The sequence below is a fragment of the Bufo gargarizans genome, chromosome 10, assembly GCF_014858855.1.
Source record: "Bufo gargarizans isolate SCDJY-AF-19 chromosome 10, ASM1485885v1, whole genome shotgun sequence".
NCBI lineage: Eukaryota > Metazoa > Chordata > Amphibia > Anura > Bufonidae > Bufo > Bufo gargarizans.
Genome location: NC_058089.1, coordinates 111,964,331 through 111,991,494, shown reverse-complemented (window position 1 = coordinate 111,991,494; position 27,164 = coordinate 111,964,331). Strand labels below are relative to the sequence as shown.

General features: G+C 46.7%; 1 protein-coding gene across 1 annotated transcript in view; it reads left to right on the top strand.

Moving 5' to 3' along the window:
* The window catches only part of LOC122920151 (fatty acyl-CoA hydrolase precursor, medium chain-like), an 89,847-nt gene extending 80,195 nt beyond the window's left edge, over positions 1 to 9,652 (top strand). The window contains exons 7-13 of the mRNA XM_044269375.1: positions 1,994 to 2,089; positions 2,472 to 2,612; positions 4,776 to 4,850; positions 4,930 to 5,077; positions 6,481 to 6,630; positions 9,185 to 9,257; positions 9,353 to 9,652. Of these exons, the coding sequence (XP_044125310.1) occupies positions 1,994 to 2,089; positions 2,472 to 2,612; positions 4,776 to 4,850; positions 4,930 to 5,077; positions 6,481 to 6,630; positions 9,185 to 9,257; positions 9,353 to 9,422 (753 nt within the window). The 3' untranslated portion in view covers positions 9,423 to 9,652. The remainder of the gene's footprint in view (positions 1 to 1,993; positions 2,090 to 2,471; positions 2,613 to 4,775; positions 4,851 to 4,929; positions 5,078 to 6,480; positions 6,631 to 9,184; positions 9,258 to 9,352) is intronic.
* The last annotated feature ends 17,512 nt before the right edge of the window (positions 9,653 to 27,164 follow it).

Genomic DNA, 27,164 nt, shown 5'->3' with positions numbered 1-27,164 from the left:
CCATGGTTAATGTCTGCCATTACCACTGGAACCAGAGATACTCCATGCACAGATGCCAGCCATTGCCTCTGGACCCAGGAAGCACTCCTGTTCAACAACCACAGGGCCTGCATCACCAACAGTGGCCACTGGAGGTCACAGGCACTTTAGTTATGCTGCACCTGCAGGAGTGAGCATCAGGAGCAATGCAAGGATCCACTCATCGATTAGGGAGAAGAGGAGGAGGAATTCCACTCCATTATTTAAGTGTCTTCTGTCAAGCAAGAAGATACAGGAACCCAAAGATCTTCAGGAGTGTGAGATACCTGTTTTTGTCTTTTTTTAATGGGTCCTCTTTTGCCACCCTCATTTACCCTGCTGTATGGGACTCTCTCTTTTATGACCAAGTTGCACTTGCAGTACCATTCCCCATCCTTCCTCAAGTTTGTGTTCCATCCTACCTGAGAAGGGGGGTGGGGGCAACATTTAAGCTAAACATACAAGGAATAGACTCTGACATACTAGAGCTTTGCTTCTGGGACTATTCTTTAAGAGCTACATGTGGGGGAGCCATTGTTTCTTACAACATTTAAACACCTTTACCGACACCAGGACTCAAAGGCACTTCAGCAGTGCCAGCTTGGGAACTTTGTTACTGGGACACTTGCTAGACCCAGCTGTGGAACCCTGGGACTCTGATGCACTAGAGTTCCACAGCCTGTGACCTGTTTATATTTAGAATAGGGTAGCTAGCACCCACCTTGGTACCATCATGGACTGAGCCTCCTCCACCACTAGCAATAATGTTCCCTTGGTTGTTTGGTATGTTAGCCTAAGCAATTTGCTGGCATGTAGGCACTTATGCCCTTAAGGAGGCAGTCAATGTGAAATGCAGCTTTGGGTATTCTATGCCAGACTACCAGTAGGGACCATAAGCACCTCCCAGGGATGTCCTGCCTTTCACCCACGGTGTAGTACCTCTAACCTATATAGTTTATTATATAATGTATGGTATTTTATTTTATGTTATCTTATGAATTTTTCTTGTAATTGGCTGTAACTACCACCAGTAAGGAATGATTGGCAATAGTTGGCAAGAAACAGGGATAACCACCCAGTTCCTTCCCTCTTGGTAGGAGTGGACTGGTCCTGCTGCCTTTCCGGAGGTGAAGGGGGGGGGGGGGGGTTCCTGATGAGAATCATAGTGGAGAGGAAGCACAGGCTTGTGCTCCTGCTCCTGTTACAGGCTATCCAGAGAGATCAAAGAAATAGAGACTCAAGTGAATCCTTGAGAAAATAGACAGCAGAGTAAACAGCTCTATTCAGCATCTAACACACTGCCGTAAGGTGAGGGACTACGGCTAAAACACCCATCACGCAGACTACTACTAGGTTAGTGCAGAAGTAGTGGTAAACTCAGTACTGGTGCGAGAATATTGCACTTACTGCTATTGGATGTTCTACGTTGTAGTTAGTAAATAATTTTTTTATTTTTTTTTTACATTTGACTTCTGGCCTCATTCTTCATACTACATTTCAACTACACTGATCACCAGGGAGCAACGGCCTGAGGGAATACACTGGGACATAACATCAGGTCCACTACAACTCCCATCCTCTGGACAGGCTCCTCCTGGGCTTCCTGAACTATTATTACATACTACTACTAATAGATACTTCTACCAGCAGATAGATACTACCACTACTATTACAACTAATACTACTGAGTACTAGATACAGTGTCTTTTACTACTGGATAGATACTACAATAACCACTTTGTGGATACTACAAATACTAGTCCACCCACCATTCTTTCTCTGGGAATGGTATCTGATGATATTTTTTTTCTATTCAATCTGAGATAATATTGCTTCTAATAATTGGAGGCTGAACGACCTCCACAACCTTCACGATTCTCAATTTTGCACCTCCTGTCGAGGGCAGTGAGAACCACAACCGGTCCAGAAATAAATATATACAATATCTGAATATTATATCTGTTTTCCTCTGCAGTTAGTAGCGAACATATCAGGCTGTGATCTCGCCTCCTTAGCCGACTGTCTGAAGAAGAAATCAGAAAAGGAGTTTCTCGCTATCACCCAAACAATGGTAGGTGTTGTCATCCCACAATATTACTCCATGGGAAACTCTCAAAGAGGCATCTTCTATAATTGATACATAACATCCACCCACAGGATAAGTGATAAATGTCAGAAGGTTGGGGGCCCCATACCAAGCATTATACTCGGAGTCCTAAACCTCCCAGTCCTTCTTACTGCATCACCATGAAGAAAAGTCTGGATGAAGTGTTGGTCACACAGGTGCCCTACCACGTCATATAAAGACTGTGGGACTGATCGAGATGGCCACGTGCAGTGCTCGGCTGTCACTGACAGTCCCATAGACTGTTTCTTTGTCCCAGGTCTCAGTGCACATACCCACTGATGCACCTACTGCAGGTCGGTGTCTCATGTGCTGTCTGTCTCTGCAGGGCATGGCAGCTTTTCCTGGATCAGTGGACGGGGTTTTTCTACCTAAACCAGTAAAGGAGATGATGGCTAACAAGGAAGGAAACAAGGTTCCGCTTGTCATTGGAGTTAATACTCAGGAGTTCGGCTGGGCACTTCCACAGGTATGAGCAAAGCTAAAGAATGACAGCGCTCCCCTTAGGCTAGTTTTACATACAGTTGCAAGAAAAAGTATGTGAACCCTTTAGAATTATATGGATTTCTGCAAAAATTAGTCATAAAATGTGATCTGATCTTCATCTAAGTCACAACAATAGACAATCACAGTCTGCTTAATCTAATAACACACAATTTTTTTTATGTTACCATGTTTTTATTGAACACACCATGTAAACATTCACAGTGCAGGTGGAAAAAGTATGTGAACCCCTAGACTAATGACATCTCCAAGAGCTAATTGGAGTGAGATGTCAGCCAACTGGAGTCCAATCAATGAGATGAGATTGGAGGTGTTGGTTACAGCTGCCCTGCCCTATAAAAAACACACACCAGTTCTGGGTTTGCTTTTCACAAGAAGCATTGCCTGATGTGAATGATGCCTCGCACATAAGAGCTCTCAGAAGACCTACGATTAAGAATTGTTGACTAGCATAAAGCTGGAAAGGGTTATAAAAGTATTTCCAAAAGCCTTGCTGTTCATCAGTCCACGGTAAGGCAAAGTATCTATAAATGGAGAAAGTTCAGCACTGCTGCTACTCTCCCTAGGAGTGGCCATCCTGTAAAGATGACTGCAAGAGCACAGTGCAGACTGCTCAATGAGGTGAAGAAGAATCCTAGAGTGTCAGCTAAAGACTTACAAAAGTCTCTGGCATATGCTAACATCCCTGTTAGCGAATCTACGATACGTAAAACACTAAACAAGAATGGATTTCATGGGAGAATACCACAGAGGAAGCCACTGCTGTCCAAAAAAAACATTTCTGCACGTTTACAGTTTGCACAAGAGCACCTGGATGTTCCACAGCAGTACTGGCAAAATATTCTGTGGACAGATGAAACCAAAGTTGAGTTGTTTGGAAGAAACACACAACACTATGTGTGGAGAAAAAGAGGCACAGCATACCAACATCAAAACTCCATCCCAACCGTGAAGTATGGTGATGCTTTGCTATCATCAAAGGAAAAATGAATTCCCAAGTTTATCAAGACATTTTGCAGGAGAACTTAAGGCCATCTGTCCACCAGCTGAAGCTCAACAGAAGATGGGTGTTGCAACAGGACAACGACCCAAAGCATAGAAGTAAATCAACAACAGAATGGCTTAAACAGAAGAAAATACGCCTTCTGGAGCGGCCCAGTCAGAGTCCTGACCTCAACCCGATTGAGATGCTGTGGCATGACCTCAAGAAAGCGATTCACACCAGACATCCCAAGAATATTGCTGAACTGAAACAGTTCTGTAAAGAGGAACGGTCAAGAATTACTCCTGACCGTTGTGCACGTCTGATCTGCAACTACAGGAAACGTTTGGTTGAAGTTATTGCTGCCAAAGGAGGTTCAACCAGTTATTAAATCCAAGGGTTCACATACTTTTTCCACCTGCACTGTGAATGTTTACATGGTGTGTTCAATAAAAACATGGTGACATTTAATTATTTGTGTGTTATTAGTTTAAGCAGACTGTGATTGTCTATTGTTGTGACTTAGACGAAGATCAGATCACATTTTATGACCAATTTGTGCAGATATCCATATAATTCCAAAGGGTTCACATACTTTTTCTTGCAACTGTATGTAGTAAGAGATACAGCAGAGAACATCAACTATAATGGGGTCTAGAAGAGATCTGGAAAATTCTCGGCATTGTATTTAAAGTGGGCATTCCGGTACCGTCTGCCAAATCTGGAACCAGAGAGCTCCGGCAGGCCGTCTCGGCATAGAACCTACCGCATATGTGATACTAGCATTACAACAGCAGCCAAGGATAAATTTTGCAACAGTTTTTCATGTCCTGAACACGTACAGTGGGGGCCCCATTCAGTTATGTCCACCTTCAGCTGTAAGTCTAGAGGGCCGTGTGGTTACCACTGAGCACATGCAGTACAGTGTATGCAGGGTGATGACCAGGTGATCGTTTGACCTGCCGTTCATTTGGGATCATATTGGCTGCTTACTGCATCAGTTACAGGATGAGCAGCTCTGGAGCACAAAACGCTGCTCTAATAAAAAATATTGCGCAGACTAAGAAAAATGAAAAATTCATGAGCCGGAGAAGGTTTATTATTTGGGTGGAGTGATGGTAATATTCTTATTATCTTTTCATTTAGCTATTTGGTATAACAGGGATAACAGAAGGAATGACAAGGGAGACAATGATCCAGAAGGTCCAAGAGGCTATACCGGTGAGATGAGCTCATGTACTCTAAGTTCTTCGTCTTATTATCCGATTAGTTTTCATTGTGGTTAATGTCCATTTTCCAGGATCTGAGTCTTGACGTCATCCCTTTTGTTGTTGATGAGTATATTGCTAACATCACTGATTCACTGGAGATTCGTGATCGCTTCTTGGACTTGTGTGGCGATCAAAAGTTTGTTATACCGGCTCTTGAGATTGCAAAATACTATCGAGGTACAGTCCACTCACATAGTAGCTGATATGTAGAAGTAGTAGGCCTTGGTCCCCCATTATGCCCCAAATACCCGATGCAAGTACAATTGCATCGTGCGCTCATGTGACTCCTGACCATAACCATAATATTAAATGTGTTGAAACCGCTACCCGTCAGCCATAACTTTAAAATTATTGATAGCTGAAGTGAATAATATGGTTATCTTATGACAATATGTCCTTGCAGTAAGTGGACAGTCAGTTCTTGAAGTGTAAGGTTCTGAGTGACTCTGAGAAGGGCCAAGTTGTGATGTCTAGATGGCCGAGTCACGTTATCTCCAGAACAGCTGGTCTTGTAGGATGTTCCTGGTTTGTAGTGTTTAGTACCAACCAAAGGTGCTCCAAAGAAGAAGAACCAGTGAACTGGCACCAGGGCAACAGATGCTCAAGGCTCATTGATGTAGGGGGAATGAAGGCTAGCTCGTCTGGTCAGATCCCACAAAAGAGCTACTGTAGAGCAAACGGCTGACAACATTCCTACTGGCTATGACAGAGAGGTGTCAGGACACACATTGTAACTGCTCAGTGGACACAGGGTGGTGATATCACTCATGCTTACCCCGGTCCTCCCCAAAAGTGCCTACAATGGTCACATGAGCATCAGAATGGGGTCACAGAGCAATAGAAGAAGACAGCCTGGTCTGATGAATCGTGTTACATCATGTGAATGGTCGGGTGTGTGTGCGTTATGTACCTGGGGAAGAGATGGTGCCAGGTGCACTACAAGAACAAGGCGGCCTGGTCTGATGAATCATGTTACGTTATCTGGATGGCCCGGGGGCATCTGTTACCTGAGGAAGGTCTGAAGGACATTTCAGGAATGAACTGAGGAACATGACAAGTCTGATTTAGTAAATTGTATTCCCCATAAAAGAACAATTCTGGAACTTCTTTCCTTCGCCGTCTGTGTTGTGATTTCCTCTTTATTCCGAGTAGAGATTTATGAATGAATGGACGGCAGCTTGTCACTAGTTGGAGGCTGTGTCCCTGCGCTGGCAGCACTGATTGGACGGTGTCACCTCAAACGTCTAGCACCCGGTGACATGTTACAACATGCAGTTATATGTAAAGATATTCCAGAAATGTTATTTTATGTGCAAAGCAAGTTGTTAGACAGAGATGTCAGGAGAGATGACGGGTCCTTGTTCAGCCCATGTGCACAGTAATACCACTAGTCCCAGTCTCGGGGTCCTCTCAGTCCGCTCCTGTGACATTTCATGCAGTTATTGTATGCACCTCCAGAGCTGTGGCAGTGTATGGCGTTATATGTAATACATGGACAGCAATGATCTCCGTATACATCACAGGCTGATTAATTATCATGAAATGGACAGATAACGTGTGGTCTTCTTATGTCTCTTTAGATCTTGGGCCTCCCATCTACTTTTATCAGTTTCAGCACCCACCATCCTCCCTGGCTCGCGAAAGACCATCATTTGTGAAGTGCGATCATGGAGATGAGCTCTTCTTTGTGTTCGGAGGAGCCTTGCTGAGGGACGGTGCATTTTTTGCTGGTGAGAAGTCTTTTACTGTTACCAGTTGTATCATGTGTTTGTAAAGGAAGGGGGGATCGGACCTTACAGTAAACATCTTCTTGGCCATGAGTGGTATGTGTGGCTCCTGGCTCTAGGATGAAGGAATCAGGTGGACACATCTGTAACTTAAGGCTACTTTCACACTAGCGTTTTTTGCTGATCCGTTATAGATCTGCAAAAATGCTTCCGTTACCATAATACAACCGCCTGCATCCGTCATGAATGGATCCGGTTGTATTATGTCTTCTAAAGCCATGACAGATCCGTCATGAACACCATTAAAAGTAATTGGGGGACAGATCAGTTTTCTATTGTTTCAGAAAAAACGGATCTGTCCCCATTGACTTACATGGTGTGTCAGGATCCGTCTTGCTCCGCACCACATCACAGACAGAAAAACTCTGCTCGCAGCAGTTATTCTGTCCACAATGGGGACACAACCAAACAGAACGGAATGCATTTTGGTGCATTCCGTTTAATTCAGTTTTGTTCCAATTGACAATGAATGGGGGGCAAAACTAAGCGTTTTCTTACGATATTGAGATCCTATGACGGATAAATAGCGGAATTGAAAACGCCAGTGTGAAAGTAGCTTTAGGCAAACTTTACTTTAACATTCATTAGGTACATTGTCTCTTTAAGTTGCAAAAGGCAAATGTGACACCATCAGTTTAAGGCCACCAGGATACGTTGCGTAATATGTGCATTTCTTCCTGTGCGGAAAAACCACCGCCTATTACAGTACCAGCAAAGTGCATGAGAGTACACAAATCTCATGTTCACTTCGCAGATTTTTTTTCCATGCGGAAATTGACCTGTTGAGCGGATTTCTAAATAAATAGCATGTCAATTATGTTTGTGGTTTTAGCTGCGAATTTCACCCTTTTCAATGGAAGGTTGAGATCGGTGGGAAAAAAACACCTCAAATCAGCATGTAAACCAGTGCGGATCTGATGTGTGTTCACAGACTCATGTGCAGGGGGCCTGAGAGTAGTCTTGAGAGAATCGAGCTTCGGATCATAGATTCAAAGTTGATTCTTTCAGAAACTTCGGTTTTCAATGCTGTTTCTGTACAGCATTAAACTGTATTGGCTAAACTTCTTCTTGGCTGAGGTGGCACGAGACTTTGGTGAACTACTTTGGTTTTCCTATCTGTGTATTAAAAAAAACATTTTAAAATAGCAATCCGAAGTGGGCTTTGGTACCAAGGTACCAGCCATGTACCAAGCCGACTTTGGATTCCTATTTTAAAATGTTTTTAAACAATAGAGAAAGTGAATACAAGGCACTAACTAATGTATTGTGATTGTCCATAGTTGCCTTCTTTGCTGGCTGGATTCATTTTTCCATCACATTATACACTGCTGGTATGCAGGGGTTACGACCACCAGTGCAATCCAGCAACAATGGACGTACTTGCACACTATAAGAAAAATCTTTGGCGTAGGCACTACTCTTGCATTCCTGCCCACCAGAGAGGCCAGGACCTTTTTCAACAGTATGCAAGGACAGCCACCACTGCTAGATTGTAGGGTGGTCGTAATCCCTGGAAACAAGCAGTGTATAATGTGATGGAAAAGAACGAATCCCGCTAGCAAGGGAGGCAATATGGACAATAACAGTACATTAGGAAGTGCCTTGTATTAACTTTCTCTACATGATAAATGCCATTTGCTGAAGTGAGAGACAGCCCCCTTTAAGTTAAAGTGTTATCCAAATTGATGATATTTATCTTCAGTGAGTGTTTATGAGCTGTCAGGAAGCCAGAGATGAGGGCTACACATTGAGCCATTATTGCAGCTCCCTGATGGATTTACTGAGAAGGAGAAGCAACAGTCTGCAGATTCTGTGAAACTGGAAAGCTATAGAGGAAAAACTGCTAACAATTTTTTTTAAAGAGAGGACAATTGAAAAACATTGATTTTCAGTCCCAAATAAGTAGAATGAAATAATTAAATAACTCTTATCCATAGTGCTTGAGGGTCTTATGCATAACAGACCCGGTGACCCGAAAGGACTTTTAAACCCACACATTATCCACCGGTAATAGTACAATCAGTATATAATAATAATAATAATAATAATAAAAATAATTCAGTTACTTTGTAATATACTTTGTTTCAGTTCCTTGCCATTTTCAAGATCTCTGCTTGATATCAGTGAACAGAGCCATTCTCATTTACATTCAGATGCTGACAAACCATAGTCCTTCTTAGGGTACTTTCACACTTGCGTTGTTCTTTTCCGGCATAGAGTTCAGTCTTAGGGGCTCTATGCCGGAAAAGAACTGATCAGGCATATCCCCGTGCATTCTGAATGGAGAGTAATCCGTTCAGGATGCATCAGGATGTCTTCAGTTCAGTCATTTTGACTGATCAGGCAAAAGAGAAAACCGTAGCATGCTACGGTTTTATCTCCGGTGAAAAAACTGATTGTATCAGGCTAGTATCAGGCTAGTATCAGGCTCAGAAGGAGTTTCTGCTGCTGTGAGAATTGTAGGTCAGTTAGTAATAGTGATGTCCTCTTTTCTCAGCACCTGCAACCCCTGAAGAGGAAGTCCTGACCAGGAAGGTTCTAAAATACTGGACAAACTTTGCTCGGACTGGGTAAGATCATAACTCTGATTTGGACTGACCACACATTTGCTGCTTGTCACCTTATTATCTGCTCGTTACTTATAATGCCACATTGTTCTCTGTAGGAAACCCAATAGTCCCGACCTCCTAACATGGCGGCAGTACGGCAGCAGAAGAATACTATATGGGGATTAACTTAAAGCTGAAATTGTCTTCAAAGCTGAAGGAGAGAGAGTACAAGTTCTGGACTGAGACCCTTCCAGATAAAATCCAGTCCCAGAAAGCATCTGGAGGTGATCGCACAGACCTGTAGATCCTGACATAGAAGCTTCCTACCCATGGAAGAACCAATCAGCGAGAGGAGTTACAATGCAGAAAACATTCTGTCATTTGTCAAATTCTTAATAAAGCTTACTTTCATGGAATTTTGAAGTTGTTTCACATTCATTAGGGTGTATTCAGATGGTGCAGATAAAACCGCATCCAAAATGCTGAGAAAAATGCATCTTGTGTGTAGTGTGGTTCTAGTTTCTACTGCAGCATGATCTAGTGCAGGAGGAGCTGAGCAGATTGATATATATATATATATATGTGTGATAGTGGCTACAGGACTTTAACAAGTGGCGAGGGTCTGACCTGTCCTAACTATCGATACTGGACCTGAACTAGGATGGCTGGTGGAGTGTCCTTAGCCATGTAACGAGGGTAGGCCTATAAGGGGGCACACCCTAGGTGAGATATAAGAAGAAGGGAGGATGGGAGGGGCACTGAAAAACGCATGTGCGGCTGGGGAGAGCGTGCCGCCGTATTTAAGGTACCTCCTCCCCCTCCCACAAATACAGGCTGACATGTCAGCCTTAGCTATTTGTGGTCGTGGCTACGGATGATGAGGAACCTGGACTTTAACGAGTGTCGAGGATCTGACCTGTCCTAACTATCGAATACTGGCCTGAACTGGATGGCTGGTGGAGTGCCCTTAGCCATGAACGAGGGTAGGCCTATAACGGGGCAGAAAGCAAGCCATGTAGTGTGAAAAAACAATTATTAAACAAGTGCAAACAAGTCATAAAACCATACTACAAAAAGCCTTGGATATTTCCGTGTGAGGATTCAGAATGTACCGAGCATAACACGAAGAGTGCCAGCGGTCCATTTTTTGAATAATGTGGCCTGGAACATTGTGTTTTGAAGCCACGGATGAGGCCCCAATGCGGAAAGAATGCCCTGAAATGGTTTTGGGGTCATGACCTAAACCGAACACTAGTATGCGGATGTGCGAGATGAACTGTGATGAGGTGATGGACCTGACCTTGAATGGAAGCAATGGGCTGTCCGGGTCAGAGTCACCCAAAACCATCAATAACTTCTGGAAAACCCGGACGGGGCACCATTCGTTGGAAGTCTGGAAGTACTTAATATCTACCGGCGGCCCGACAGGATGTTTTGGAAGAAAAAAGATACAGTATCAAATGATCGTTACACCAGACTAGCTGACCCCTGGTTAAACCTTTGACTTTGGCAGAAGTTCAGGTGAATTCCCTTGGCCTAAAAAAAAACATAAAAACTAAGATACATGGCCGCTTTAATGACTGTGTTGGGAAGGAGCCCAAAAGGATTGCCATCTAGAGAGGTGGATAATTTTCTGAAAAGCTCTCCTGATACTGGCTGTCTGCTTGTGACGGTTCCCCCGCTACTCTTCTGTATGCCCCTGAGGGTAGCCTAAGACATGCAAACCGACCTGCTGTCTGGATCTTCTAACATGGAAAAATGATGGACTCCGGCCAGATACAATTTAATGGTGTGGGAAAGTTTGAGTTCAGTGTGGCAGTAAGCCATAAAAGCCATGATGTACGTGATCTTGTCGATATTATCTCTTGGGTGAAGGAGTGTGAAACTGTTAAAAACGGTCCAGCCGGTTTTATAATTTCTAGCCATGTTAACGGACAGAGTCTTTTGCACAAGGGACTTGGCTGAAGAAATGTAAGATTTTAATCCATGATCAGGGTTTGGAAAGCTGGAGGGGATAATCCCACTTGTTCCGCCTCCAGCATTGCCTGGAAAAAATTATGAAAATTAAAACGCGACAAAGCATCTGCAGTGACATTTTGTATGCCCTGAATGTGCCTGCATGGTACATGAAAATAGTGGCACAGGGAAAGCCAGACCAGCCTACGGACAAAAGACATAATAAAAAGTGACTTTGATCTGCCCTGGGTGATGATGTCTACTACCGCCTGGTTGTCAGTGACGAAAACTACCGAAGAATTGGCCCATTGCCTGCCCCATACTTGAGCAGCCGCTATGATTGGGTAGACCTCTAATAATGGAGAAGACTTTAAAGAATTCTTAGCTGAATAGACTTCTGGGGGCCAGGAACCTGCGAACCACTGATTCCCGCAAACTGCCGCGAAACCCCCAGAAGAGGCGGCGTCCGAAAAAAACGTGGCCGATGCGGGACCCCATTAAGGAACAAACAGGGAGACTCCATTCCAATTAGCGAGAAACATATTCCACATGGCCAAATCGGCAATCCCTTGGCCGTCTATGCATATGGGGCTGTCTTGCTCGGGGGCTGAGAGAAGCAACTGCAATAACCTGGACGTGAAAGCCCTGTCTTGGGGCATGATTCTGGTAGCAAAATTGTAATTCTACTTTTGTGAATACTCTTGAACCTACTGATTTGGAGATGGCTTCCTTAATTTTTTAGAGCTTCTCCTCTGGTAGCCTAGCTTCCATTTTAATGCTATCTAAAACTATACCCAAGAAGGTAATTACCGTCGAGGAGCCTTCTATTTTTGAAGGTGCAACCGGGACACTGAGTTCTGAGAAGACTTGGAGAAGGGATTCAAGTTTACTAGGTCTGCAGTCTAGTTTTTCTATCAACAGGAAATAATCTAGATAATGGTTGACCAGCGGACAATCGCAACGGTTGACCAAGATCTAATGCAGAGCCTGCTGCGAATTGGTAAAAAAGCCAGGGACTGCTCTTGGACCTGAAGGTCAAACAGTTTGCAAAATAGTAAAGATCTTGCCACTTAATGCCATAAAACTTCCAAAGCTGTGGTCGGACAGGCAGCAGCTTGAAAGCATCCGTGATGTCTGCTTTGGCTAACCAAGCCCCTCTGCCTACCTGGAGGATGAGTTGGATAGCTTCATCGACTGAAGAGTATTGCATGGAGAATTTGTCAGAGGGAACTAGGGAACTGAGACTAGGAATGCTAGAACCATGAGGCGCGGAGAGGTCATAAATCAAATGTTTTTTATTGGAGAATTTTTTTGTTACAATACCGATGGGGTTGATCCTCCAATAATCAAAGGGGACAGTGGTAAACGGCCCAATGATAAACCCCTTTTCCAATTCTGACTGAATTAAAGCACCTACTGAGTCGGGATCCCCGGCAGATGACAGGAGATTGGGACCCTCCCAAGTGGACTGGGGAAGAGCGAATAAACCCATGTGTAACCCTTTAGTGAACCCGGATATCAAGAATTGGACGAACTGTGGATTATGGTGGTCTTGGAGAGGTGCTGCTAAAAGGTCCACATTAACCCCGGCTAGTCATGTGGTCCTGGAAGATCTTTGGGGGGTGAGCTCTAAAACAAATTGAACATACATGAAGGGCTCTACACTTGTAGTTACAGACTGAAAGGTTATAGTTGTTGCACACTTGGCTGTTACCCAGAAAGACTATAGCGCGGCCCAATTTGTCTGTGGATGGAGCAGGTCTTTGCTGAAAACCAGAGATGCTAGGAAGAAATCTACCATGAGAGACTGGGAGGAACTAAGTTAGGGCACCAATCTGATGAGTGGAGGATAGACTGCATGATGTACATGCTGGGGCCTTGAGGCCCACGAAATGCCGACAAAAAAGCTCCATGTTCCATGGAAGCCCAGTTGGTGACATACAAGAATTGAGCAAGAGTGGCAGCAGCCTTAGCAGAAAATAAGCGGTGGTAGTCATAAAAAGCATGCCCACTGTACTTGAGTCCTAGATCTGTGACCCTGTACAGATAAGTGTCCAACTCCTCTCATCTCTCAGGTTGGGCTGAACAGATTATGTCCCTGTATAAACTATAGGCCAGAACAAACTCTTCCCTGGCGATGGTTTTGTTGTGGCTATGAGAATAAAAGCTAGGTTAACGTCCTCCCCCCAGGATGTCTTTCTTGATGTTGTCAGGAACAAAATGTGACGGAGCTACCTCAGGCGTGTTTGGGACCCTACCTGGAGAACGTGATGTAGAGGCAACTGGAATGGGAGGGGCAGAGGAACTAAATGCCAGTCCCCTAGATTCTACCGCAATCAGCCTAGCCTGCATGTCCGAAAGTGAGGTGAAAATGCTGTTGATCATGGAATGCAGCTGTGCCAATTACAGTTGAATAGTAGACATGGAGACTAGCTCCATCGGTGGAGCTGTTGGCTCAGACATCAAAAGTCTATATAGCTCTGCCTTCCGGTCAGAAGCTGGATTATGAATCCCTCTTTTGTTACTGCCGTGATCAGCTTGGGTACCAAGCTGCTCACAGAACTAACAAAAGAGGGATTCATGCCCAGAAGCGGAAGTTTCTGAGACAGATGAGGCTTCCTCGATGTCTGATATGTGCGACATACTGCGACTGTGAGACAATAATGACAGCAATTAACGGACATACTGGAAGGCCCTGAAGTTTAGGAGAGAGACCCGAGACCGTGAAGTGAGGAAAGAGGAAATGAACTAGTGATGGTGCAGGTGGCTAGTGAACAACTATCTCGTGGGCGCTTATCTATAAGGAACCTGGGGAAAGGAAGGTACAACAGTTCAGAGGAAAGTGAACTGAACGGAGGAAAAAAAGGGGGTAAACTATGGAGAAAGGTGTACACCAATGTGAAAAGAGTATGTCTGGATGGTACCTGAAGAAACGAACCAGTAGAAAACAAAGATGAGAAAAAACACCTGGCACCGGACACAGGGGGATGAAAGTTAATTTGCATGAGCCTGAAAGTGACTGACAGCACAAAAGAACATAGGCCTGAGTAACGTACCAGACAACAGGAATTAACTAGAAGCGTAAGACCAGATAACGTGACTGGCATAGACTAACAAATAATAATCATAAACATGAAAAACATAACAGGCAGCAAACGTTAAATGATTTATGAACGTAAGCCTGGATAACGTAACAGGCACAGACATTAACAAATTTATAAACGTAAGCCTGAATACTATAACATGCAACAGAAATAAATGAATTAAAACGTAAGCCTGTATAACATAACAGGCAACGGAAGTTAATGAATTAAAAACATAAGCCTGAATAACGTGACAGGCACAGACATTAAAGAATTATAAATGTGAACCTGAATTATGTAAGAGGCACAGACATAAACAAATTGATAAACGCAAGCCTGAATAACGTAACAGGCAACAGAAATTAATGAATTAAAACTTAAGCCTGAATAATGTAACAGGCAACAGAAAATAATGAATTATAAATGTAAGCCTCAATAATGTGACAGGCACAGACATTAATAAATTAAAAACGTAAGCATGAATAACGTAACAGGCAACGAAAATGAATGACATCCTGAACGTAAGTTTTATGAAAGTAAGCCTGAAAAGCGTAAACAGGCAATAGATATTAACAAATTTAGTAAACGTCAATATTGAGATAGTGTCACAACCCTTGTTCATGGTCGTGACTCCTGTAACCGCATGCAGTTGCCTGCGGTCTTGGTGTTGTTGTCAATCACAGGTGAGGGCTATAGTATGTTGCCTCACCTGTGGTTGCCGCTGGCAACATTGTGTATGTGGCAGCAGAGCAGCCTGAGCGGTGCTAGGCAGCTTGCTGCAATAGGCATGCGGTTGCCCCTGACAACCTCTATTTATAGGTGTGCCTTTTATCGGTGTGCACGGGGTGTTATATGTGTTGTGTGCACTTCCCCTTTAAGTTGATGTCTTCCCTTCCCTGGTGTTGGAAGGGTTAACTTCCTTCCTACTGTGTGTGTGCACTGGGTGTGTCTCACTGTGGGTGTGGCTACTTGGCCCTATAAAGCCTCAGTGAATAGCAGTAGTCAGTGGGGGTGCTTCAGCCATGCTTTCTGGAGACATCCTCCTGGTTACTTACCATCTGCCAGTGAGGGCCACCCTGGTGGTCATAAACGTTATGTCTGGTGTTAGTTTATGTCTTTATGGTTTATCTGTTATTGCAGCATATGGTTTACTGGGTTCCCGTGTGATGTCTGTTGTGTGCTGTGTCCTTTGTGTTGGTTGTGGATAGCAGCACGTGGGTTCCAGGTTGTGTGTCTGTGGCGGGTAAGTGTGGTACTAGTCTCACTTACCTGTCATTGCCAGATGTCTGTTCTTGTTCCCCTTTCTGTGAGGCTTGGCCAGTGAGACTCCTGTTCGTCCGTTTCTAGGAGGAACAGGTCGTCTTACCCTGCTCCTAGTCCAGGGCCACCCTGAGGGCTAGCAGGAATATCAGGTTCCGGAGTATGAGCCCTCCTACCTTCAGGGTCGGCTCATACAGGCTAGGAGATAGGGTCAGTATTAGGGATTGTATAGGAGGTGACCTGATCCCTGTCCTGGCCATGCTCTGACCACCCATCTGCTGGCACCGCACGGCTGAGGGTTTCTCCCATCCTCAGCCGTGACAGATAGAGCCCAGTAAACCTCAAATTTGACGAATATGATACTGCATGGACTGGAATAGATTATCGTCTTTGAATCGATTAAGTAATTGAAGGCCCATTGGGAAAGATAGGAGCCTAAAGCCCCCGTATATGGATATATATTTATTTTGATATACCGGTATATATATTTATTTATTTATTTTTTGTGGGAGTTCTTTTGAGAGCAATGACTGTAGCTGTCAGTTGGTTTTCTATTAAATACTCAGGCATGATACTGAACTGGCCATCCGTCTTACTATAGCAAGCATTAGTGATCTGGACATGCGGAGCGTTGTCTGGAAACAGAAGTACTGATCTTAAGCTGGAGAACCTTAAGAGGGACCACACTGGGGTGCTGTAAGCTATTCTGCATATTAAGATTTGTAAAATTTAGTGATTGTATCTGCGCTATCACATAAGTCCTTTCTCTGTGTACATCAGTGCACAGAGCCGCTGCTGGATACCTAGAAAAATCGGTTGCCTCGATCCTCAAAGAATATATATATATATCAAAAAAGGTGTAGTATCAGCGCAGGAATAAAAGACATGGGGCAGAGTCAAGTAATAAGTACCTGTTCAGTCGAGTGTGGGTTTCTAGTATGGAGTTTGATCTTCACAGCACTAGACAGTGCAAGGTGGATAGTGAATCTTCCTGCTCAACTTCAAAAAACGCGCCGGCAGCAGGCGCGCGCACGAAGGAGCGTCATGGTAACGGAATCCGAAAGAGTAGCGTGTGACGTCACAGCTGTAGCTTGTGATGTCACAGCTCCTTCGTGCGCGCGTCTGCTGTCGGCCGGAGCGACGCGCGCGTTTTTTGAAGTTGAGCAGGAAGATTCACTATCCACCTTGCACTGTCTAGTGCTGTGAAGATCAAACTCCATGCTAGAAACCCACACTCGACTGAACAGGTACTTATTACTTGACTCTGCCCCATGTATTTTATTCCTGCGCTGATACTACACCTTTTTTGATATATATTAATATTTGTGGTCGGGCAGAGGGACTTAAGGAAGCATGGTTAGCAGGGCAGAAAATGCTGGGGGCATACACCATGTGACCGCAACACTAGGAGCGGCGTACCAGAGACCAGGGTGGTGAAACCAACAGCGGCAGACAAATCAGTCAGCCGTGCGAAACCGGGAGCGTATCACACGTGCAAGGAAGCCGACTGCCACGAGTGCAGGTAAGGGAAAGTTCAAGGCTGGGAGGGAGAGAGAAGGATAACCAGTGTGCCCGAAGCTGCGGAAGCGTTACCTTACCTGCAAGCCCGGCCAGCGAACAAAATCAGAGCGGCGGTCGAAGTGAGACCAGGTCGCCCGTACCATGAAAAACTGGCCAGCTTAGGGTGCCGCAGCCTATGCATACTTACAAGTGTCGAGCGCACTCCCGCGTAGCTGCTGCTGACGAGAGCTGCTTGGACCAGGGATGAACACCCCCCTACGGCACTGAGAAACGCAAGTGCGGCTGGGGAGAGCGTGCCGCCGTATTTGAAGGTACCTCCGCCCCCTCCCAAAAATACAGACTGACATTTCCGACTTAGCTATATATATATATTAGCAGAAGGACCCGGATTCACACGGGTATATTTCATCTATTTTATTTAATATTTGTGTGTGTCGTTAAAAGACAGTATCCACTACAACAGTGACATCTATAGTACCCTGCCCCCTTAACAGTGACCTCCACAGCCCCCACCCCTTAACACTGACCCCACCCCACAGTGCCCCATCTCCTTAAAATGGGCCCTCCACAGCAGTCCACCCCCCTAACTTTGACCTTTACAGCAGACTGCCCCTTTAACAGTGAGTTCCACAGCACCCCACCCCCTTGACAGTGACCTCCACAGGGGCCCGCCCCTTAACACTGATAATAGGTTACAATCCCCTTAACTGACCTCCAACATTACAGGCCCCCTTAAAAGAGAATGCCCCTTTAACAGTGACTGCCACAGTACCCCGCTCCCTTAACAGTGACCTCCACTGTACCCCATTCCCTTAACAGTGACCTTACAGTACCCTGCTCCCTTAACAGTGACCTCCACTGTACCCCACTGCCCCTTTAATAGTGGCCTCCACTGAAAGAGCAAAACATTGAGAGGAAGTCTTAAAAAAGTTAACATTTATGGAATTTTGAAGCTTTCTTTCACAATCATTAGGGGGTATTCATTCTCCTGTATGCTATGTGTAATTCTGAGTATTTGTTCTTATTCAGTATATATAGACAATGCACAGTACCACTTCTGTCCTGTATACTGGGTGTAATTATCAGTATTTGATCTTATTCAGTATATATGGACACTGCACAGTACCACTTCTCCTGTATACTGGGTGTAATTCTCAGTATCTGCTCTTATTCAGTATATATGGACACTGCACAGTACTACTTCTCCTGTCCTGTATACTGGGTGTAATTCTCAGTATCTGCTCTTATTCTGTATATATGGACACTGCACAGTACCACTTCTCCTGTCCTGTATACTGGGTGTAATTCTCAGTATCTGCTCTTATTCAGTATATATGGACACTGCACAGTACCACTTCTCCTGTCCTGTATACTGGGTGTAATTCTCAGTATGTGCTCTTATTCTGTATATATGGACACTGCACAGTACCACTTCTCCTGTCCTGTATACTGGGTGTAATTCTCAGTATGTGCTCTTATTCTGTATATATGGACACTGCACAGTACCACTTCTCCTGTATGCTGTGTGTAATTCTCAGTATCTGCTCTTATTCTGTATATATGGACACTGCACAGTAACACTTCTCCTGTGCTGTATACTGGGTGTAATTCTCAGTATCTGCTCTTATTTTGTATATATTGTCAGGGATCGCTCAGTCTCAGGGGGTCGCCATCACAGACTTCTTTGCAGACCAGAGGATTAAGCGGCCAAACTGTGTTTTATTGTAGCACATCAGCATAAAACATAAGTAAACAAAAAAAAATCCTACCCATCTGGGCTCTAATACAACTTTCTTTTCCCTGACTCACCTCTAAATACAATGTCTCAGGCTCCAAGACTCAGCAGGTCAGCCCACCAGAAACAGTCCACACGAGAAAGAAATTCAGCTACTCTAAGCCACAGGGTCTCAGCCCACCTGACTCTGACCACACAAGCCTTCAGGCTTCCCTCTCTGTAAGATAACTTCCTCTTCCCCAGACTGACACACTGATGGCTGGTTTTATGCCAGACTGATTAGAGAATTCTTCACCTGCAATCACCTGTCAGGGAAAACCATTACATGGAATTAGGGAGGATTGGGAGGTCCCACTACTAAACTTACCATCCCAATCCAAATAAAATCCAGCCCTGAATAAATAAACAAAATAGCTTCATAGTCTCATTTAAAAAAAAATTGTAACTGACTATGCAGCTATTATAGCTGAGTGGTTAAGTGCCTTGCCTCTAAAAACAGAAGGTTGCGAGTTTGAATCCCGACAGAAACTTTTATGAAATATAGGCTAAATTAGATTTAAATACACTGGGGTGTCCCCAAGCACTGACTCCATATATGGACATAGCTATATATGGAGTCAGAGCAGGGACTCCTAAGCCTAACTAGAGTCCCAACACCCTCCCCTCTTCAGAGCAAGGGGTGCCTGGGGTTCTCCCATTGACTTCCATTGTGCTCGGGTACTTGGTAGAACAATCGAGCATCGCAAAGTATTCTACTTGAGCACACAAGCACTTTGGTGCTCGCTCAACACACTATTCTTGACATCTTTCAGAGGACTCTCAGGTTTCTCATTTTCCTTTGATTGAGGCAACCTGTTATCTTGAGAAGCTCTTGACTCTAACTCTTCAAGCTTAGTCCTCATTTCTTCCACCTGGTGCTCGAGAGCATGCTTAGACTTCTCCAACTCATAGACGTTCTTCCCGACGTCCTCCATCTCAACTCTAAGTTGCTTGTTCAGCCTCTCTAAATCAGGTCGAGACCCAAGCAATTTCACAGGACCTTGACATGGCAGCCTCACTCTCTGAGTTGCTTTCAGTCACACTGCATACATCACATATACCACTCATTTTATTATTAATTCTGACCTCTAGGGGCACACGGGAGCTAATCCCCACATTGGACACTTCTTTAGTAACCATTGTAACGGCACCCCGGGCATAAAAGGGGGTAAAAGCCATTTAAGAGATATTCCCTTTCCAGATGCAAAGGCAGCTACTAAAGACCCCAATCTCCCGAACTGGAAACCATATGAATGCTGCATACAGCCGAATAGGAAAAACCATATGAAAGGTTTACACTCCTAACAGTCAAGCTGGAACAGCATACAATAAATCCCCCCAAGAACGAGAGAAGGCGCCGTGTTGAGGGTCAAGCAGTGGACAGCCAGAGCTGTGTGTTTATTGTTGTCATGGTCTTACCTTCTTACTGTTCTCCTTCGTTTGACATGTGCTGGCGGCCATCTTGGTTTCTGGGTTTCTTGTAGCCTCCCACCCTGCGGCTTCTCCTTCCCACTGGGAGGAGCTGGATGCCTAGCTCATATATATAGGAGGTCTGTGGCTTCAGTTCCTTGCTTGGTCCTCCTGTGTTCACATGCTTCTAAGACTGCTGCTGCTTCTGGTTCCTGATCCTGGCCTCGTCTGACTACCCTGCTGGTTCCTGATCCAGGCTTCGTCTGACTACCCTGCTGGTTCCTGATCCTGGCCTCGTCTGACTACCCTGCTGGTTCCTGGACCAGGCTTCGTCTGACTACCCTGCTGGTTCCTGATCCAGGCTTCGTCTGACTACCCTTCTGGTTCCTGACCTCTGGCTTCGCAAGACCCTGCTTCGGTTTAGCCATCCGTTTGGACTTTTGCCTTACAGCTTGATTTTCAATAAAGCCTTCTTATTTCCACTTATCTCTTGTTGTACGTCTGGTTCATGGTTCCATGACATTAGGACCAAGCCATGAATTCTGACGGTACAGGGCCATCCTCGCTACCTACGCTGGTTGCCAGACTTGATCAGCAGGATCGGTTCGCTGTGGCGTTGCAAACCCTGCTTGAACGCACGGCTCATTTCGCTTCCGTTGCCGATGGGTCGGTTGTCGCTCCTGGGCCCGCTCCTACTGCCGCTCCGGTTGTTGCGCCAGAGTCTACCCTGACACCTGTTGCTGCGCCTGCGGTGTCTCGGGGTATGACCGGTTCTGCCCCCCTTCCACAGCGCTTTGGGGGAGAGCCAACTCAGTGCCTGAGGTTTCCTTAACCAGGTGGGCATTTATTTCGAGTTGCTGCCACATGCCTTTCCTACTGAGAGATCAAAGGTGGGCTTCTTGATCTCGCTGCTCTCGGACAAGGCCTTGGCCTGGGCCAGCCCTTTATGGGAGAACAACAATCCGGTGGTTGCCGAGTTTTCCGGTTTTGTTGCTTCTCTTCGGAAGGTATTCGATGTGCCGGCTCGTGCTGCCTCTGCTGCGAAGCTCCTTATGTCCATCAGACAGGGTTCACGATCCGTAGCTGAATACGCCATTGAGTTTCGTACCCTGGCAGCAGAGGTGGGCTGGAATAATGAGGCTCTGGTCGCTGCTTTCTCTCATGGTCTCTCGGATGCCTTGAAGGATGAGGTTGCAGCTAAGGACCTACCAGTGGAGCTCGAGTCTCTTATTTCTTTCCTGATTTTGATTGACACCAGACTCAGGGAGAGACCTTCCTTTAAGGAGAGCCTGCGGAGGTCTTCTAACAGATTGGCGCCTACGTTTGCTGTCCCACCCGTGCCTCCCTCTCCTCCCACGCCTCCTGGGGATGACTTGTCTGGGGGTGAACCCATGCAGCTGGGGTTTGCTCGCCTGTCCGAGGGGGAGAGGGTACTCCGGAGACGCGAGGGCCGATGCATGTACTGTGGTCTCGGTGGGCATTTTCGGTTGGCATGTCCCGAACCGTCCGGGAAACGCTCGCACCTGAGATCCTGTCGGGGGCAGATCTTGGGTGGAGTCTCCTCGTCCCCGGTTTCCCGTGTTGACAAACCACTGATCACTGTTGTCCTCTCCTGGGTCGGGGGCTCGGTGACGACCCAGGCGTTGGTGGACTCTGGTGCTGGTGGTTTGTTCATTGATAGTGTGTTCGCTGCCGCCAATTCCATTCCTCTGCAGCCTCGAGGTTCCCCACTGGCTCTTGAGGTGATAGACGGCAGACCCCTTCTGCCGCCACACGTGACTCATGAGACCCTTCCAGTGGGGATAGCCATTGGTGCCGTTCACAGAGAGTCGTTCTGTTTCCAGGTGATTTCGTCTCCACACTACTCGGTGGTCTTAGGGTACCCCTGGCTCCAGAAGCATAATCCGACTTTCGATTGGAGATCGGCCGAGATCCTCTCGTGGTCACCGCAGTGTGGGGCTAGTTGCATCCATGGGCCTGTCAAGTTGCTGTGTACTTCCTCGGACTCTCTGTTGCCTCCTGAATACGAAGAGTACCGGGATGTATTCGATAAGGTGCGCGCGGTTGCCCTACCTCCGCACCGTCCATACGATTGTGCCATAGAGTTACAATCTGGTGCCGTTCCTCCTCGTGGCAAAGTCTATCCACTGTCGGTAGCGGAGAATGAGGCCATGGAGGAGTACGTGAGGGAGGCGCTTTCACGCGGACACATTCGCAAATCCTCGTCCCCGGCAGGGGCTGGATTTTTCTTTGTGAAAAAGAAGGGGCGGTGAGTTGAGGCCTTGTATCGATTACAGGGGTCTCAATCGCATCACGATCAAGAACGCTTACCCGATACCCTTGATTTCCGAGCTGTTCGATCGCCTCAAAGGGGCCACGGTCTTTACCAAACTCGACCTGAGGGCGGCATATAACCTGGTAAGGATCAAGGCGGGCGATGAGTGGAAGACCGCGTTTAACACCAGGACCGGTCATTATGAATCCTTGGTTATGCCCTTTGGGTTGTGCAATGCGCCCGCAGTCTTCCAGGAGTTCATCAACGATGTTTTCCGTGACCTGTTGCAGCAGTGTGTGGTGGTCTATTTGGATGACATCTTGGTATATTCTGAATCCATGGAGGCCCACATTATGGATGTCAGACGAGTGTTGCAACGGTTACGAGAGAACAGGCTGTTCGGTAAGCTTGAGAAATGCGAATTTCACCGATCCCAGGTAACCTTCTTAGGTTACATCATTTCCGTTGAGGGGTTCTCCATGGATCCTGAGAAGGTTTCGGCTGTCTTACAGTGGCCCCAGCCCAGTGGTCTCCGTGCCCTGCAGCGCTTTTTGGGCTTCGCCAATTATTATCGGAAGTTCATCAGGGACTTTTCTATGCTAGCCAAGCCTCTCACGGATCTGACCAGGAAGGGCAGTAATTCCAGGTCTGGCCGCTCGAGGCCATCCGAGCTTTTGAGGCTCTAAAGTCCGCCTTTGTGTCGGCTCCGATTCTGTCGCATCCCAACCCTGGGTTGCCCTTTGTCCTCGAGGTGGACGCGTCTGAGACGGGAGTAGGCGCCCTTCTGTCTCAGCGTAGAACACCAGAGGGTCCTCTGCTTCCTTGTGGGTTTTACTCCCGGAAACTGTCTTCCGCGGAGTGCAACTATCAGATTGGTGACAGGGAGTTGTTGGCCATCGTGCAGGCCCTTAAAGAATGGAGGCACTTGCTCGAGGGTTCGGTGGTTCCGGTTCTCATCCTGACGGACCACAAGAATCTGACCTACCTTTCTGAGGCCAAGAGATTGACACCACGTCAGGCCAGATGGGCTCTGTTCTTGTCACGTTTTAATTACGTGGTCTCCTACCTACCCGGTTCCAAGAACATCAGAGCGGATGCCTTATCACGGCAGTACTCCGAGCTGTCCGGGGAGGAGTCGATTCCGACTTCGGTCATACCTCCGAATCAGATCCTGGCCGCCATTCGCACCAGCCTGACCTCTCCCCTGGGTGAGCAGATTTTGGCGGCTCAATCTGGTGCTCCCTCTGGGAGACCCAACGGCAGGTGTTTTGTGCCTGAGGAGTTGCGCACTCGGTTGTTGCGAACCTACCATAACTCCAAGGCCGCGGGGCATCCTGGAAAGAATCAGCTGTCCTGGGCTGTTTCACGTCTGTTCTGGTGGCCTTCTCTACGTTCCGACATCGCCGCATATGTAGCGGCATGCTCCGTTTGTGCCCAGAGTAAGTCCCCTCGGCACCTTCCGTTGGGCCTTTTGCAACCCATAGCCACCGGGGAGCGCCCATGGTCATACCTGGGGATGGATTTCATTGTGGACCTCCCTGCATCCCGAGGCCATATGGTCATTCTCATGATTGTGGATCGGTTTTCCAAAATGTGCCACTGTGTTCCTCTCAAGAAGTTACCCTCTGCACAAGAGTTGGCCACGATTTTCGCCAGGGAGGTCTTCCGGTTGCACGGTTTGCCCAAGGACATTGTGTCGGATCGGGGGAGTCAGTTTGTGTCCAGGTTCTGGCGCGCCTTTTGCTCCCAGTTGGGGATTCATCTCTCTTTCTCCTCGGCCTACCACCCTCAGTCCAATGGGGCCGCAGAACGATCCAATCAGGCCTTGGAGCAATTCCTTCGTTGCTATGTCTCCGATCACCAAGACAATTGGGTTGACCTCCTGCCTTGGGCTGAGTTTGCCAGGAACACGGCGGTGAACTCTTCCTCTGGGACGTCTCCCTTCATGGCCAATTATGGGTTCCAACCTGCCGTGTTACCGGAGGTATTCTCTCCCCAGGATATTCCGGCTGTGGAGGATCACCTTTCCGTCCTACGTGCTTCTTGGGTACAGATCCAGAGGTCCCTTGAGGTCTCTGCGCAGCGCCAGAGACTCCAGGCTGATCGCAGACGAGCGCCCGCTCCTTCCTACCAGGTCGGAGACCGTGTATGGTTGTCCACCCGCAACCTCAACCTTCGAGTGCCCACTCCCAAGTTGGCGCCTCGCTTTGTTGGTCCCTTCCGAGTGCTTCGCAGGGTAAACCCGGTAGCCTATGCCCTTGCGCTTCCTCCTGGCATGCGGATCTCCAACGTGTTTCATGTCTCCCTGTTGAAGCCATTGGTGTGTAATCGTTTCACTTCCTCGGTTCCTCGGCCCCGTCCGGTCCAAGTGGGTAATCGTGAGGAATATGAGGTGAGCAATATCCTGGACTCACGCCTGGTCCGCGGCCGGTTGCAGTTTTTGGTCCATTGGCGTGGTTATGGTCCAGAGGAGCGTTCCTGGGTTCCCTCCGCAGATGTCCATGCTCCTGCTTTGCTCCGAGCCTTCCACACACGCTTCCCTCAGAAACCGTTCCTTACTCCGCGGAGGAGGGGCCCTTCAGGGGGAGGTACTGTCATGGTCTTACCTTCTTACTGTTCTCCTTCGTTTGACATGTGCTGGCGGCCATCTTGGTTTCTGGGTTTCTTGTAGCCTCCCACCCTGCGGCTTCTCCTTCCCACTGGGAGGAGCTGGATGCCTAGCTCATACATATAGGAGGTCTGTGGCTTCAGTTCCTTGCTTGGTCCTCCTGTGTTCACATGCTTCTAAGACTGCTGCTGCTTCTGGTTCCTGATCCTGGCCTCGTCTGACTACCCCGTTGGTTCCTGATCCTGGCTTCGTCTGACTACCCTGCTGGTTCCTGATCCAGGCTTCGTCTGACTACCCCGTTGGTTCCTGATCCTGGCTTCGTCTGACTACCCTTCTGGTTCCTGACCTCTGTCTACGTAGACCCTGCTTCGGTTTAGCCATCCGTTTGGACTTTTGCTTACAGCTTGCTTTTCAATAAAGCCTTCTTATTTCCACTTATCTCTTGTTGTACGTCTGGTTCATGGTTCCATGACAATTGTTCTTATATACACATTCTTACAAGTAAGTACCACCCACAGGGGTTTGTAAAACAACCAGTAACCCCGTACAATACACTCAGACACTCCCACATAAAATCCTCCCCTCTGCCTGTGTTACAATTACCTTACATAATGGGTTAATGTAATTATCACAGGCAGGAGAATACACAGTTTTACACAATGTCTTCTGTCCTGGAGACAATTGGGAAGTAATCCAATTTATCTCCAAGGGCAGAGGCAAAACTCCAATAGCCACATGGTAGCAAAAGACAATAAAAGACATAAGAATATTTAACTGTGCAGTAATTGCATAAAACAGAGACATTTAACATATCCCCAGATAGCTCAGGTCTGAGTGCATTCAATTATTAGGTGAATGGAACTCAGACTACACGAATACAGTTCAATTGCCATGGAGCCAAATTCTTTGCAGGGGAAAAATCAAGTGTTTCAACATGGAGCCATAGTCTAAAGGAAGCAGGCGGGCAACCAGGCTTCTCCAATGCAATGTGGCGAGATTGGTCTCTTCACAACCATAGAACACTGTGGAGACTGCACATCCTCCTCTGGTACATGTGGTACACCCTCTTGCATTGCCACACTTTCCCGCACATTTATCACAGTGGGTTCCCTCAGCTGTGTGCTCTCAACACTAATCAGCATTTTTACATCATATACATTTTTACCAGCAGGGGAAGCTTCTCCACTAACCACAGCCGGCAAAGGAAAAGGGATGTCATCATTATTATATATTGTCATTATTTCTTTCAAGTAACTTGACACTTTCACTTTGCACCTTCTCTGCACCATTGTTTTCAATGTGCAGCTCCCTCACATTATCATTTAAAGGGACAGGTACAGGTTCTGCAGGAGTTTTGTCACTTTCTGCAGAAGTGTCTCCATTTCTCCACAACTCCCAGAATAAGGGGAAATCAAGGCCCAACATTACATCATGCCTGAGCGCATTTGCAGCACCAAGTTCATAAGTCCCAGTTCCCACTGGAGTCTCACACTCAGTGAGAGCCACCGGATAGTCCTTACTATCCACATGATTGTCCTGCACATAGTCTCCAGCTTCCAAGCTGGCATGTACCAGGCTCACCAGGCACCTTGCGTCCTCCAACAATGCCTGGACTGAACTGCCATTCACCACAATGTTGCACATTTTCGATGCAGTCTCTAGTCCCGGTGTCTCAACACCTCCCGGCCCAGCAGGTAGCAACTCCAGGACGTCACAGGTTTGTCAGTTACAGGAGGGAGGGGATTCCAGGAACATCCCCACCAAGGTCATTATCCTTCTCCTGGATATTAGGAACCTCCCACCTTTGATTCCTTGTCACATGACTCCTGACCATAGGACAATCAGGCACACACTTTCCGACTTGACGGCTTCTCCAGCAGCACAGTCTCTGTTGAGGGACAGCTGCATGCTGTCGTGGTTGGTTGCTCCCAGCAACGGCCTTAGGGCACCTCCGGACATCGTGTCTAGGACTCTGTATACACTTGCATGGAACATTTGGACTCCTGAGAGCCAAACCGCTCTCTATCTCAGGTTGTTCCTG